The sequence below is a fragment of the Ctenopharyngodon idella genome, chromosome 24, assembly GCF_019924925.1.
Source record: "Ctenopharyngodon idella isolate HZGC_01 chromosome 24, HZGC01, whole genome shotgun sequence".
NCBI classification, from domain to species: domain Eukaryota; kingdom Metazoa; phylum Chordata; class Actinopteri; order Cypriniformes; family Xenocyprididae; genus Ctenopharyngodon; species Ctenopharyngodon idella.
In genome coordinates this window covers 13,131,813-13,146,566 of record NC_067243.1, presented here as the reverse complement: position 1 = coordinate 13,146,566, position 14,754 = coordinate 13,131,813, and the positions used below count along the sequence as shown (strand labels likewise).

Below are 14,754 nucleotides of genomic sequence, written 5' to 3'. Positions count from 1 at the left end.
ATATATTCAGCTTGTGTAAGACTTGGGAATGTGTGAATTCTTGTGGTGCTATTAGCCAATTGCTGTTGTTTCTGTTTTTATACTTCTATGTCATTCAAATAAAAATAAACAGTTATTATCATATAATTCAGCGGTGTGCATGTGATATGCTCACCATTAAAGCGATAGTTTATGCTAGTATATTGGCTCCCACTACACTGAAGCTCATTTTGATGAGATGTTAATTATGGATCACATTTTTAGTTTGTTATACGAACAACTCTAATTAAAAAAATGTGCAAATTGTGGCTATTTTCAGATGTGATAATTAGGCAGCAGGTTTCTGCTTGCTGTTAGGAGTGGAGAGCAAAGTGCAAGAACAGGATTCCCTTGAGGTGAAATGCTCCTCTATTCACATGCATCTTCACATGCTCCTCTATTCACATGAGTCCTTACTGTACTGTATGTCAAAAAAAGCATAATAATAATGTGTTATATTTCATAAAGTGGTCATATTGTATATTGTTTTTTCCCTTGATGCCCAAAATCTGTTATAATTTAGCTTTACATGACCATTTTCTACCCTCTTCCTGTCTGTCGTTGCATGTGTAATGAGTTGCAGTGTTTACTTGCAGGTTTGCTGTGGGGTGCAATAAAATTGGCACTACTTCATTCTTCAATAACGGCGTCTTTGCCGAGCTTGAATTACATCGTGACTCATTCAACAAACAATATGCAGGGGTGCACATAACTTTTTTGGTCTGGTTCTCAAGGGAGCACCTGGAGATGTTACTTGGTACTCACACTTTACGCGACACACTTATCCTAAAAGCTGTCCTCGACACATCCCTCCTGACTGCTCTCCTCAATATCTTTTCTCTCGAACATGGTAAATGATGATAATGATTTTTTATTATTTTACTAACATTAATGACATAGACAACAGCAAGAATATTAGGCTGCTGTCACTTTAAGAAGGAAAGCACGGACCGAATAACTGACACACATCTGGTTTATTTCTCAACTGTTCACTTATGACACAACCGAGAGAATACTTTCCGAGACAGGTATTTTGACATAATTTTGTGTGTATGTGTCCGTTCAAGCGCAAGTAAATGCGAAAGAGGAATTAATTTTGTGTTCGAGCGCTGTCTCTCTCTGCGTGTGCACGCTCGGGGGTGTGAGGCTGTGCGCATAGATAACAGCTCGCGAGTCCCGATTTTCGCCTCTTCTTCCGCTTTTAAAAACGTTTGAATGTGTTAATTGGCGAGAAAAAAAACGTCCAAATGATAAACTTAAACTCTATGATGGTTAAATTTAACAGTTAATCCAAGAATCACATGCATGCTAAACCGTTGGACCTTATCCGTACGGATCACGGATTAACCGCAATCCGTTGCACACCTAATAATTAAAGAACACACTTATCATCATGATTGCTATTTTACCAGAGATGGAGAAAAATCCTACTCCAGTAAGTAAACGTGTCCCTGTGAACCGGTCCTCAAAAACGTTGGTACTCAAAAGCGCTTCCCTCCATGTTTTCTGGTGCGCATCGTTTATTTTTACCCTGCACGCTTTTAACTTTGTGTTTGAAGAAGCTCCTAATCCTAAATATTAAAATTTGAGTTGTAAAGGCACGTTCACACCAAGGACGATAACTATAAAGATAACCATTACAATAACTAATATTAGCATTCACACCAACAAACGATAACGCTCTGTCTATTGTAAGCGAGCGCTGCAAGTTTGTCGTCTGCCATTTTAAATGTTCAAACTCTTTAAAGCAGGATTGATTCTGATTGACTGTCAAATTCAATGTTTTCTTATCTTTCATCAGGTGGAAAAAAAATCATGATTCCAAAAAGTGATAACTATATCATTTCTCTGTGCCATTATTGTTATAGTTGTGGTGTGGATTCTGCTATTCTTTTATATTTAGAACGATTTTTAGAGCTATATCTTTATCGTTATCCTTGGTGTGAACGGGCTTAAATGAACTTCAAATCATGCAGATTGTTGAGAAAAAGTGTGCTATTGATTTTCTAAGCAAACAGACTAGTAATTATAATAAAATTGGCGAAACATCCCCAATAGGCTTGCTTTGAAACCCTAGAAACCTCTGAAGACACCTTAGCAACACCTTGGCAACCACCTTAGCATAATGGTAGGGAGTTTTGCACTTAAAATGACAAGGAAAGAAACATGTTTTCCATTGTTAAAAAGCAATTTCTGTACCAGTTGTGTCCAAGAAAGAGTTTGCTTATATGATACTGCACACTGCTATGGAATGAAGGACTAAATAGACAGTTACAATGACCAGAAGCTCAAAGAAGCCTTTGTAAATGTTATTTGATTTGCACTAAATCAGCTGATATGATTCTTTCAGTTAATGTGTCCTGTTTCTGTTTTGCTCTGTCTCTTGTAGGATAATGTGGATCTGGGAGATCTGATGTTCTCTCTTTGTTACTTGCCAACTGCCGGACGACTGACAATAACGATAATTAAAGCCAGAAATCTTAAAGCCATGGACATCACGGGAGCATCTGGTAGGATCTTCACCATCCTCACCTCTAAATGACTTATTGTCTCTGCAGTAATGATTTTTTGGTGTCATCATGGCATGTTAAAACATAGGGCGCCCTGGGCTCTCTAAAAGAGCATTGATTTAATCGACTAAACACTTGAGAATGTGGCAGGAGATTTTACATACACAAGTAGTGCTAAGTGGGGTTGGGCAAAATCCAGATTTTCTTTTAAGTTCATTTATATATGTATGCTAGTGCTGAAAAAAAATATTTATGTTCCTTTTTCTCCCCTGTCTTTTTAAGATCCTTATGTAAAGGTTTCTATAATGTGTGACGGCCGGAGACTGAAGAAAAGGAAAACGTCAACGAAAAGGAACACACTCAATCCAGTCTACAATGAAGCCATTGTTTTTGATGTTCCACCTGAGAACATTGACCAAATAAGTCTTTTAATAGCAGTTATGGACTATGACCGGTAAGGTATTAATGCGTCTTATTAGCATTATCTTAAAACTAGTGAGAAACATGAACAGATTCCCAAAATGATTCACTGATTCACTGAGTTCATGCACAGAAATTTACACATTAATCACTATGTTTTGACCTATTTATATAAATTAGGATGTGTTCTAGTTTGTATTTACATATGCTGTAAGTATAACCTTACATTGCTACAATATAGCTAGCTACCTTTTGTTATTATCTTGTACTATTTTTTTAAAAGTCTTGACTATAGTTCAGCCTGTTGAAAAGACCAACATATGCAAGCAGCAAGCATCCAAACCATCATAAACCAGCTTGATCTGGTTAGATAAATCAGTCCTGTCAAAGTCATTTCCCCAACACTATTGTTAGTCCTTCAGTTTTAGCAGAGCTAATCTAAACGTACAGCTAGCAGCGTGGTGGGAGCTAGTGTGCATTCAGTGTCAAATTTGAACTGAAAAGGAGTCTCATTTAAATTAAATATGCTTTTAATTTTTGCCAAGCACAGTGCTTAGAGACTATAGAAGTTTATTCTTAGTGCTGGTGGGTGATCTGAGGAAGAGCCTGAGCTATATATTCCCAATGCAGCGAGAGATTCATATCAGATTTAGATCACTGTCCTGTTTGAGAAGTACGAACCGCAGCATTTCAGTGTCTCATTGCTGCTGCAAAAACAAGAGTACACAGAATGAACTGGATAGAGACAGAGTTCTAGAGTCCTTGTGATGCACAGAGTGAAAGATATATAAAAATATTTTGCAAAAATCATCATTTTTTTTGTTGCTGAAGGGGTAGATGGCACTTTAAAGTTGGAAAAAGACACATTGTTTTTGGGGCGTCATGGTTCAGCTGTCACATTTTAAGCATTGATATACTCTTGTCATTCACAGCGTAGGTCACAATGAGGTTATTGGTGTGTGCCATGTGGGAAACAGAGCTCAGAGTTTGGGACGCGATCACTGGAATGAGATGCTCACATACCCGCGCAAACCCATCGCTCGCTGGCATCCGCTTGTTGAGGTAATGTTGAGCTTACGATTATCACTTTATTTGAATTTCAACAGCTCGTTTTTGTTTTTTGTTTTTTTGTTTTTTTTTTTTGGACAAGTGTTTGGACTGGAGACCTAGATTCACTAACATCCCGTTAATGATTACATTTACTGATGTTTTGGAGGTCCTCGGAATCAGTCAAGTAAATCTTTAAATTTACTCTTGGATCCAGGATTGTTTATTCTTCCAGATATAAATAATATAAAGCATATTCAAATGTTAATAGTATCTATTTTGCAAGTTATTTTTTTCTTTCTATCTATCTATCTATCTATCTATCTATCCGTCTGTCTGTCTGTCTGTCTGAAACATGCTACAAATGCAAAATGTACTAGCAACCACATAGCAACACCCTAACAACCACCCAGAATACCCTTGTATCCACATAGCAACACCCTAGCAACCACCCTGAATAGAAACCACATAGCAACACCCTAGCAACCACTTAGAATACCCTAGCAACCACATACCAAACAATTTTTTCCTGAAAGACTTAAAACGTTTAACCTTTGAGCTTAAAAAACTGATTTAAATGTAAAACTACTTCAAATTTAAAGGGTTAGTTCACCCAAAAATGAAAATAATGTCATTTATTACTCACCCTCATGCCGTTCCACACCCGTAAGATGTTCGTTCATCTTCGGAATGCAAATTAAGATATTTTTGTTGAAATCCGATGGCTCAGTGAGGCCTGCATAGCCAGCAATGACATTTCCTCTCTCAAGATCCGTTAATGTACTAAAAACATATTTAAATCATTTCATGTGAGTACAGTGGTTCAATATTAATATTATAAAGCGAGAATATTTTGGTGCTGCAAAAAAACAAAATAACGACTTATATAGTGATGGCCGAATGGCCTTAATGAAACACTACTTTAACACTACACGGCCTTAAGCTTCGGAGCATAATGAATCTTTTGTGTCGAATCATGATTCGGATCGCGTGTCAAACCGCCAAACTGCTGAAATCACGTGACTTTGGCGCTCCGAACCGCTGATTCGACACAAAAGATTCATAACGCTCCAAAGCTTCATAAAGTAGTGTTTTAAAATCGGCCATCACTATATAAGTCGTTATTTTGTTTTTTTGGTGCACCAAAAATATTCTCGTTGCTTTATAATATTAATATTGAACCACTGTACTCACATGAACTGATTTAAATATGTTTTTAGTACATTAATGGATCTTGAGAGAGGAAATGTCATTGCTGGCTATGCAGGCCTCACTGAGCCATCGGATTTCAACAAAAATATCTTAATTTGCGTTCCGAAGATTAACAAAGGTCTTACAGGTGTGGAACGGCATGAGGGTGAGTAATAAATGACATTATTTTCATTTTTGGGTGAACTAACCCTTTAAATCCTTTAAACTTTAAGTTTTTAAAACTGGTTCAAACTTAAAACCTTCAAACTTCAATCTTTTTAAACTCTCAGATGCTTTTTATCCAAAATGACTTGGATTGCATTGAAGTGTAATCCATTAAATGTGGTCATGCATTCCCTTGAAATCGAACCCATGACTTTGAATTTGAGTTCAGTAGATGATTTTCTTTTCTTTTTAGAACTGGGAAGCAACTGTTTAGCTCTGAAAGTAATAGTATGTTTTCATAGTACAAAGATTTGATTTCTCATCATATGGTGCCTTTATTACATCATGCAAAACTGCAGTGCAAATGTTATAGGAGTCAACTAAACCTACAAAAGTTTGCTGGGGAAAAGTGCTTTCGGGTGATAATATTTTGGCAGAAACCCCACCTAAAGTCCAGTGTAATGGCTTGTTTTTGTGAATCCCATAAAGACACTTTTAGGTTAACACTGTCATTTTCATCATCTTCTTTTCCTTTTTTTAAGGCTTTTCTCACATTACTGCACTGAAATCTTGTTTGCAAATCTTTGACCTCTCAGGAGCACAGTCTACACATCTTCAATAATTCACAATCCCTGTCCTTCTCAACCATGTTATCCTCCCCCAGCCACCGTAATAACAAACAAAAGGGAGGCAAAAAAACCTCTCATAGCCTCGGCAGGACTAGCATAACCAAATCCAAAAATCATATCTCGGAATACGGAGGTTTAACATAATGTCAAGCAAAATGAAGACATTTTAGGAAAATCTGAGTTTCATGAGGGTTTCAGCTGATTTTTGCAGCCGTGGCACAATCGCAATTGATTTGAAGCCAAAAACGAGCCATTCAGGCGCTAAGAGGACCATTGTGACAATATAGTCGTGATGACAGTGCAGCACTTCAGCCCTTCAGTGTCGGGGAATTGGATTTCGTCTCCTCCCATGATGTGTATTATGTTTGAGCTTTAAATATGATTTCCAGCATCTGATCTGATTTGAGTTCTCCTCAGCTAACCCTAATTTTTTTCTCTGGCAGTGGGTTGGTCAGAGCACGGCCGGCGGTAGCCAAGGCTCCTGTAATTCCCTGAGGACACCTCCTTCCCCGTAATGGACGCCGTGAAATTTCAGCCATGGAGACACCCGGCAAGGTCCAATTCACAACTTTAATGAAAAGGAGAGCATGAGAGAGAGAGAGAGAGAGAGAGAGAGAGAGAGAGAAAGAGAGGGGGGAAAAGTCTCTCGTTCTGTTAAAGATCACTTTAAATGTGTGCACACACTCAATGCAGTAAACACCCAGGACACCTTAGACGTAAGATTTCCCAGATAGAAGAAGAGTGTCAAGTCCACTGCATGTGAAGTGACTGTGTGTGAGCAGTATTTGGTTATAAAACGAGCCTTGAACATTGTTCTGCTTTTGTTGAAAACTTTAGTTGAGAGGCAAGTATTTTTGACATTGTCATGTTTTATGTATCTGTATAACACATTGTAATACACTAATATTGTTTGAAGTGTAGTGCATGGGGTCTATTTTGTGGTATTTTATTGTAAAATCTTACGGTATAAAAATATACAAGAAATGCATAACAGACTCGAGTCATGATTTCTGCCAAAACCAAATAATGCAAAGACGGCCAAATACTGCCAGAAACTTTGATTTCGAAAACGTTCTATCAAAAGATTGAGGTCGGTAAGATTTTTTTTTCTTACAGAAAAAAGTCTCTTCTGCTCACTCTTGAAAGTTTGCACACACGTCAGAATCATCAACCATCAGGGCCGGGCCGCCATGACAACACGTCAAACTTTAATAATATTCTTGGGTGTTTTTGAGGCTCTTAGCGTGCTTCAAACTAAATGAAACTCGACAACCACATCAAAGTTGTCGGCCAGTAGACATGGGCAAGGCCTTAGAAACAAGTATGGTGGAGGGGCTCTATAGCACCACCATTTGACAAAAGTTGGCAGGATAGTTTTACCTACAGTCACCAAACTTGGTACATGTATTGTTCTCATCTAGCCGGACAACTTTCCAATTTACAGACATTATCTCCGACCAACAGGAAGTCATCTATTTTGGTTTGAATGTGGATTTTTTTTGAAAAATCAGGCTCTGAATTTTAAACTACTACTCCTATCTAGTTTATATGATTTACACCAAACTTTTTCAACATGATGCCTAGACATTGAAGATTCTAAATTGTAAACGGATATTGAATATCTCGAACGGTGTCGCCATGGCGAGGGGTTTAAGTAATGACAAAAAGGGAAACAGGAAGACTCTCATATCTTTGCACAGTCTCCCTCCGGGGTGGCGGTGGTGCCGGGGCTTGGGCCCGTTATCGCTTCTTGCAGCTATATTTTTTATTTTATTTTATTTTATTTTATTTATTTTTATAAGAGAGATCTGGCCAAGAAAGCCTGCAAATAGATTCAGACAGGATAAAAGATATTACATATAAAGCAATAAAAAATAATAATAAAAAATAATCAAAAATGAATTTTCATCCAGCATATGTATGCAGACTATTGCTAACAAGCCATATAGTGCACTTTAGGAGTGATATTTTGTGACATTTCTGTCTGTGAAGATGAGGTTAAATTTCAGTTATTCTTCAGTAGTTTTTGTTATCTGTACAAAGGCAAAAACACAAAAACTAATGGTTTTTTGTTTTTTGTTTTCTGAATGAGCAGAGCAATGAGAGATCAAAGATGAAGGCTGAGATTTCTCTGTAATTTTTGCTCAAATGATTCCCCTCACTCTTTTTAGATGTCGTGTCATCAGGCCCGACCACACAAGACTGATGCTCGTCTATTCTGAAATCAGTCGAGGGTAAAAGATCCTAGACAGAGCTCCCTGACAAAAGGGGAAAAAATTGCAATCTGCAAGAAAAGATGATTGATGGCTCTTTAATCAGTGTCCTGCTGCACCAAGGCTTCCTGACGTGTGGAGCAACCTGGGTTCACGTCGGTGCAAGGGGTCTAAACTTTTAAAATGATATTTGTCATACTGTGCTTTTTACCGGAGTCAGCGGACGAGGACTGATGATAGAAAAGATGCTCCTGCCAGTTAACAGGTGGAGATCACAATTACTGACAGCTGGTAGTGAGAGCTGATTGCTGAAGACACACGTAGAGCAGCTAAAGTCAGGAAGATTCAAGAGATAAAGATCAGGAATGGAGCGCTGCTTTGCTTGTCATTTATTTAAAATATAAAAAATGATTTATCATCAACTTTTTTTTAAGTAATATTAATTATTATTTTTAATTTTGATTTTGCAGTTTTATTATTTTAATGCGATTCTCGTCAGCATGAATTAGAATTATGGCTGTGAGCAATATAAATGATATATATTTAATTAATAATTGTAGGGTTGTCACAATATCAGAATTTCAGTAATGGATACCAATACCACTAACATTTCACAATTCTTAATTTTATATTTTTTAGATACTACAGCAAAATATTTATCACACTTTTATTATTTAAAAAGTTAAATATTTACATTAATATTTATATAAATATTAACAAATTATATTTGGCCTTCAAGTATTTCCCAATTAAGCAAACAGCTTCATTTTTAAATATTTACATTTATATTAATATTAATATTGACAAATTAAATTGTTTTTGGCCTTCCAGTATGTCATTGACAATTAAGCAAATATAGCTTCATTTTTAAATATTTGTGTTAATATTTATATTAATATTGCCAAATTAAATGATATGACTTTGAGTATTTGTCATTTAAGCAAATATAGCTTCATATTTTAAATATTCACATTAACATTTATTTTAATATTAACAAATTAAATGATATTTAGCCCTCAAGTATTTGTTAATTAAGCAAAAATGGCTTTATTTTCCAAAAAAAAAAAAAAAAAAAAGAGTAAGTGGTTTTCTGTTTTTCTTGTCAATATTGTAGTTTGAATAATAATAACGGCAGATCTACCACAAAACATTTTGAGGTTGTTAAGTTATAAAGTATATGTAATAAAGAGTTAGATTAGCATATTAGCTTAGCAAGCACCCTTAATAACATCTTTGGGCTGCCTGTCACAGTCATGGCATAACCATAAATCTGTCTACACTAAAGTGTAGGTTCTATAAAGAACATTTTCTTCTAAGAGATAAAACAAATGTTGCTAATAACAGTTTGCAGAATAGCCGGCATTGTTGATTACCGGAAAATTCTACTTTTGTCGCATTACTCGCTCTTATCGGCGACAGGGTGTTATAGTTGTTATTAGAAGCATTAGTTTTGTAAATTGACCACAGTTAGACCTCTCCTGCTGTTAAAGCCATCAGTGTTTACCTAATGCAAACTGAAATTTTATGACGGCAAGATGTGCTAATGGCTCACATTGCTAATCAAGAAGCTGGCACTCAGGGGTAGAGGAACTGTCAAGGGTGAAAAGGGAAGTGTTTCCAGTAACTGCTGTGTTCTGTGGGCCCCACCGCTTCCTAATTACTGCCAGCATTATGAATTATTTAACAGCGTGATCTCTGTGATGTGCAAAACTGAGGCAAACTCTGTGCTCTCAGATCATTCCACGGGGCTTATGATCTGTCACCAGATGGTAGGGCGCTTTAGTAGCGCAGGCATCGTGGGGATTACGGTCCTGTCCAGCGCATCGCGCTGCGCCTTTTCTCTTAATTCTCACTTAAGTCTTAAAATCTAATTATGCTCGTTTACTGGTTCCGGTAATGGGGCTCTAATCAGACTGCCTTAATCAATGGTATCAGGTTGATAGAGTGTTAATGGAGGAGCCTTTAGGGCTTTACCGAGGTGGATCTGAAGATTTGAAGTGCACATCATGCATTGCTTTTTGTAGTTAAACTGTAGGTTTTACCATGGTACAGTGATGACATCCAGTTTTTTTATTGTTTAAGAAAGCTAAAACTTAAAAATGTAGCAGCCATTGCAGTAAGTACAAATATCAATGCTATTTACACCAAACAGTTATTAGATACATAATGCAAATAGTGTCGGATACTATTTGGACCTCGGTGTAATGTAGTATATTGTAAAACAGTACATGCAATAATAACAAAACAAAAAAAATCAGTGTATATAATTATTATATTGATTAAAATCATAAATGGATGCTGCGGCATTACTTGTCCTTGTCGCTAAAGCCTTACCATACATCTGACCTAAAAGCCTAAATTAAATCTGCTCAGCATATAAAGCTATTGTGTCTCTTCAGAAAATTTGGACTACTAAACCACTCATATGGATTAGTTTACAATCTCTTTATGAACTTTTTGAAGCGTCAAAGTGGTAGTTGTGTGGAGAGACAGAAATCGCTCAGATTTCATTAAAAATATCTTTGTGTTCCGAATATGAATGAAAGTCTTACGGGTGTGGAACGACATGAGGGTGAGTAATTATTAATGACAGAATTTTCATTTTTGGGTGAACGAACCTTTTAAGTTCTTTTAAGTGCTTAAAGGCAGGGTAGGTTATTTGCTTCAAAAACATTTTTTGTTATGCTGGTTGAAAGTCTCTTCACAGCCTGAGCCTGATAACAGTTAAGTAGCAGTTAAGTGGTCTAAATTTATTTATATGTATTTATATAGTCTGTGGAAGGCGTAGGGCCATAAAATGTTTGTCCAATCATTTGCAGGATGTCCTACCTGCCTGTCAACGTATGTTTTTACATACCCTCATGCACCCTGTTTGTGCAGCGCGTTTCATGCTATGCAGAGTTAGACAGACGCCAGTCACGAGCACCGCAACCAAAACAGCAGCCACATTTTACAGTTTCATAACTACCGTGATTTGGAAGAGATGGAAACCCATGACGTTACACTTGGAGCAGTTTGTGACTTGAATTTATGTGTTTCGATGGCAACACTATCAACGCTGAAATGAATCTGCAGCAGTCAGGTGGTACAGGTCAGTGCTCTTTATGTTGTTTACGTTCATTATTATTGTAATGTTATGTGCTTTGAGACATGAGGTAGTTTAATGTTGTCTCTCGTGACGCTTTTTTTGCTCCCTGCTGTACGCGATCATGTATTTTGGAGGAGGCGTGGCTTTGGAGACACTCTGAAGGGAGGGTGGGATCTTGTGCTTTCAGAGCTAGCTTGCTATTGCTAGACTCTCCGAAATTGCCTACCCTACCTCTAAGGAAAAAGTTTCACTTTTTAAATAACTTTTTCAAACTGGTTTTAAGCTAATTTCAGAAGTATGAAGTCAATTAAGTTCACACAGGTTTCTAAGAAGAATAACAATCCTGTTCATCAACATGAATATATTTCACAAATTTGATGACCAGAAAGTGTCCAAGACGTTTTGTCTTCATTTTGAATGATATATTGTTTCATATCAAACTAGCTTCATATTGTGTAGCGTTTTGATCGTGGTAAATTTCTTAAAAATAAAAGCCACTTGTTTGGATATTTTGTTAAATAATGCAAATACATTTTTATTTGTGGCTAAAGTGTCTAAATACTATTTGGAGGCATTGTGTAGAATGATTACCATGTTTATTCACCATGGTATTACTGTTCAAAAGTTTGGGGTCAGTACTTTTTTTTTTTTTTTCTTTTTTGTAAATCTTATTGACCCTAAAACAGTAGCGTATGTGATATGGTTTCAAGGTTCTTTAAAATACCATGGTACATGTGAAAAAAAAGTGTTACTTTTAGTGAAAACCTAGAGAGAACACCACAGCAGGAACTTAGGTGAGACAATCACATATAATCTACACAAGCATTAATCACACACTGAGAAAAGTTTTCGCTGAGGTGATTCACCCTGTTCTTATCCTCTGTTGCTAAGTGGTAAATCGGTTAAATTAGCATCTATAATAAACCAATGAACTATACCGAACAATATTGAGTGGGAGAGAAACATTCATATTTTCTGATTATTCTCCACCTACACACCTGTTCAAATACAATTTGGGGAGTCATTCTGTATTTGCTTTCATCTTCCATTGGTTGCATTCACAGCAGTGTTATGTAACACCAGTGTGCTTAGTAACTAATGACTTTCCTTGAGAAGCAACATCTGTCACAGGATCTGGAGGTTTATGATGAATAAATAAGAGTTCAAATTTAAATGTGACCATTTGATGATGTGCTACCCCTATCAAATCATTTTTGCTTCATATATTCCTGTTGTGTGATTTGACCTACACGTCCATTAGATGTTCGATTAAACGCTTTTAAATGTCAAAGGTGATCTGTAGAAATACTTGTACTCCTAAAATCGTCTTCTTAACACCCTGTTCAGTTTTGTCTGATCATGTTAACAACCTGTTAGCTTCATGGGGCTTTTTGAGCTTAAAGGTAGGGTAGGCAATTTCAGAGAGGCTAGCAATAGCAAGCTAGCTTTGAAAGCATAAGATCCCACCCTCCCTTCAGAGTGTCTCCAAAGCCACGCCTCCTCCAAAACACATGAATGTGCATAGGCAGAACAGAGTCTGCAAAGCGTCACGAGAGACGGCATTAAATGACCTCATGTCTCAAAGCACATAATATTGCAATAATACTGAACGTAAACAACTTAAAGAGCTCTTACTTGTACCACCTGACTGCTGCGTCACATGTTGCCATTTCTTAATTACAGTAGTTATGGCGTGAATGCAGCATAAGCTCGTTGTGTTGGTTCAGGAGGAACTGTAAAAGGTGGCTTCTGTTGTTTAGGACTTTTCATACTTGAAATAGTGTCATTGTAAAACCCAGGTTAACTGAATCCTGGGTTATCTTGCTTCACGTTTCACACTGCTCATAATTTACCCATGGTTAACAATTAATCCCGGGTATTCATTAGCTGACGTTTCACATTGTACATTCCTAAACCCTGGGTTAACGTTCTTATTTGCATATTTGCAGTGTCAGTGTCATTGATTGGATAAACACAGCATGTGACCCATTTACATAGGCTAGCTCTAGCATTTCTAATCCTCATATTGCCGACTGTACTATCACGTTTATACTGAATAGACATTTTGGACTATAAAGGTAAGAATGAAACAGTCGTCTTCACTCAAATTATCGCGTTCTCTCTCAAACGTTGAATTTACTGCCCAGCGTTTCCGTGACTGTCCGAAGCAGGCAAATATGAGTACATGATTGGTTGTCTGTTGCTAAGCATCTGAACACAGCATCATTTCACACTGTACAAGTTTGGCACTGAATGCCGGGTTAACAGCGCAAAAGCGGTGCTAACCCTGCTCCGAAGCACGGTCTCATAACCCCGGGTAAAATGCGGTGCTAACCCCACTTCTAAATTACAAGTGTGAAACGTTTCTTTACCCGGGATTAAAAGCGGTGTTTAGAACGACGATAACCCGGGGTTAAGCGCAGTGTGAAAAGCCCTTCTGTCTACTATGGAGCCCCACACATGACATGCAAGAAAAAAAAAAGCAAATTGTGCACATGATTTACTAAATCGTGTGCATGATATGCTAATTTGTTCCCTTGATTTATAAATCGTACGCACAATTTAGCAAATCGATGGAACGAATTAGTAAATCGTGCGCACGATTTAGCCTAATATTTTTTTCCTGCATGTCATGCTCGGGGCTCTGTAGTCTACAACTCTGCATAGCCTTATGAAACACGCTGATTACGTGATGTCCACACATCAGGGTGTGCAGAGGTATGGAAATACATACATTGACAGGCAGGTAGGGCATCCTATCATTGCATTCAGACTGAATGCAATGACTGGACGAACATTTTTTCGTCCTGAGACTTCCACAGAAGATTTATGTACTTTATATATATATATATATATATAGACCACTTCTATTATTAATTGCTATCAGGATGTGAAGAGTTTCATGTGTTTATGTGGAACACCAAAGAAGACTGTATAATAGAGTGCAACAGTGTCCGCCCAGTTTTTCATTGACCTTAGTTTTAGAAGTATTTTTCCCATTTATTTTTTGCATAGAGATTTAAACAAGTCTTCATTAAAGAGTTATAAGCCATGAGCCAAACCAACCAGCTATTAGATGAATCATAACATTAGAAACTTTAATTTGAAGCAAAAAATGGACTGCAAAGGACTGAAAACTATCCTTTTAAAATAATGTTGTTTTGGGGATCATCTTCTCACACTCAGACATTTAAAGATTGCACTACTGTTTAGCACACCATATCTTCAGTAATAGAAAAGCTTTCTCAGCTTTCTCCGCGCTACACACTACTACATCCCCCACACACCTGTTCAGACAGCAAGCTGGATGACATATCCATGGATGATTTGGTTAATTACCTCAATTCTTCTCCTTTTGCTCCTTTAAATTAAACTTGAGAGTGGGTGTGCTAACAAAGGTTGCATCCAATTAAGCCAGAATATGAATATGGCAACGTGTGATTTTTGCTTCTAATATGTGCATACTAAAGAGA

At 37.1% G+C, this 14,754-nt stretch overlaps 1 protein-coding gene across 1 annotated transcript in view; it reads left to right on the top strand.

Annotated features, from left to right (window-relative positions):
• syt9b (synaptotagmin IXb) overlaps positions 1–6,971 on the top strand; it is a 29,874-nt gene extending 22,903 nt beyond the window's left edge. Inside the window, exons 4-7 of the mRNA XM_051884938.1 lie at positions 2,408–2,528; positions 2,811–2,982; positions 3,881–4,010; positions 6,424–6,971. Of these exons, the coding sequence (XP_051740898.1) occupies positions 2,408–2,528; positions 2,811–2,982; positions 3,881–4,010; positions 6,424–6,495 (495 nt within the window). The 3' untranslated portion in view covers positions 6,496–6,971. The remainder of the gene's footprint in view (positions 1–2,407; positions 2,529–2,810; positions 2,983–3,880; positions 4,011–6,423) is intronic.
• Positions 6,972–14,754: the final 7,783 nt, after the last annotated feature.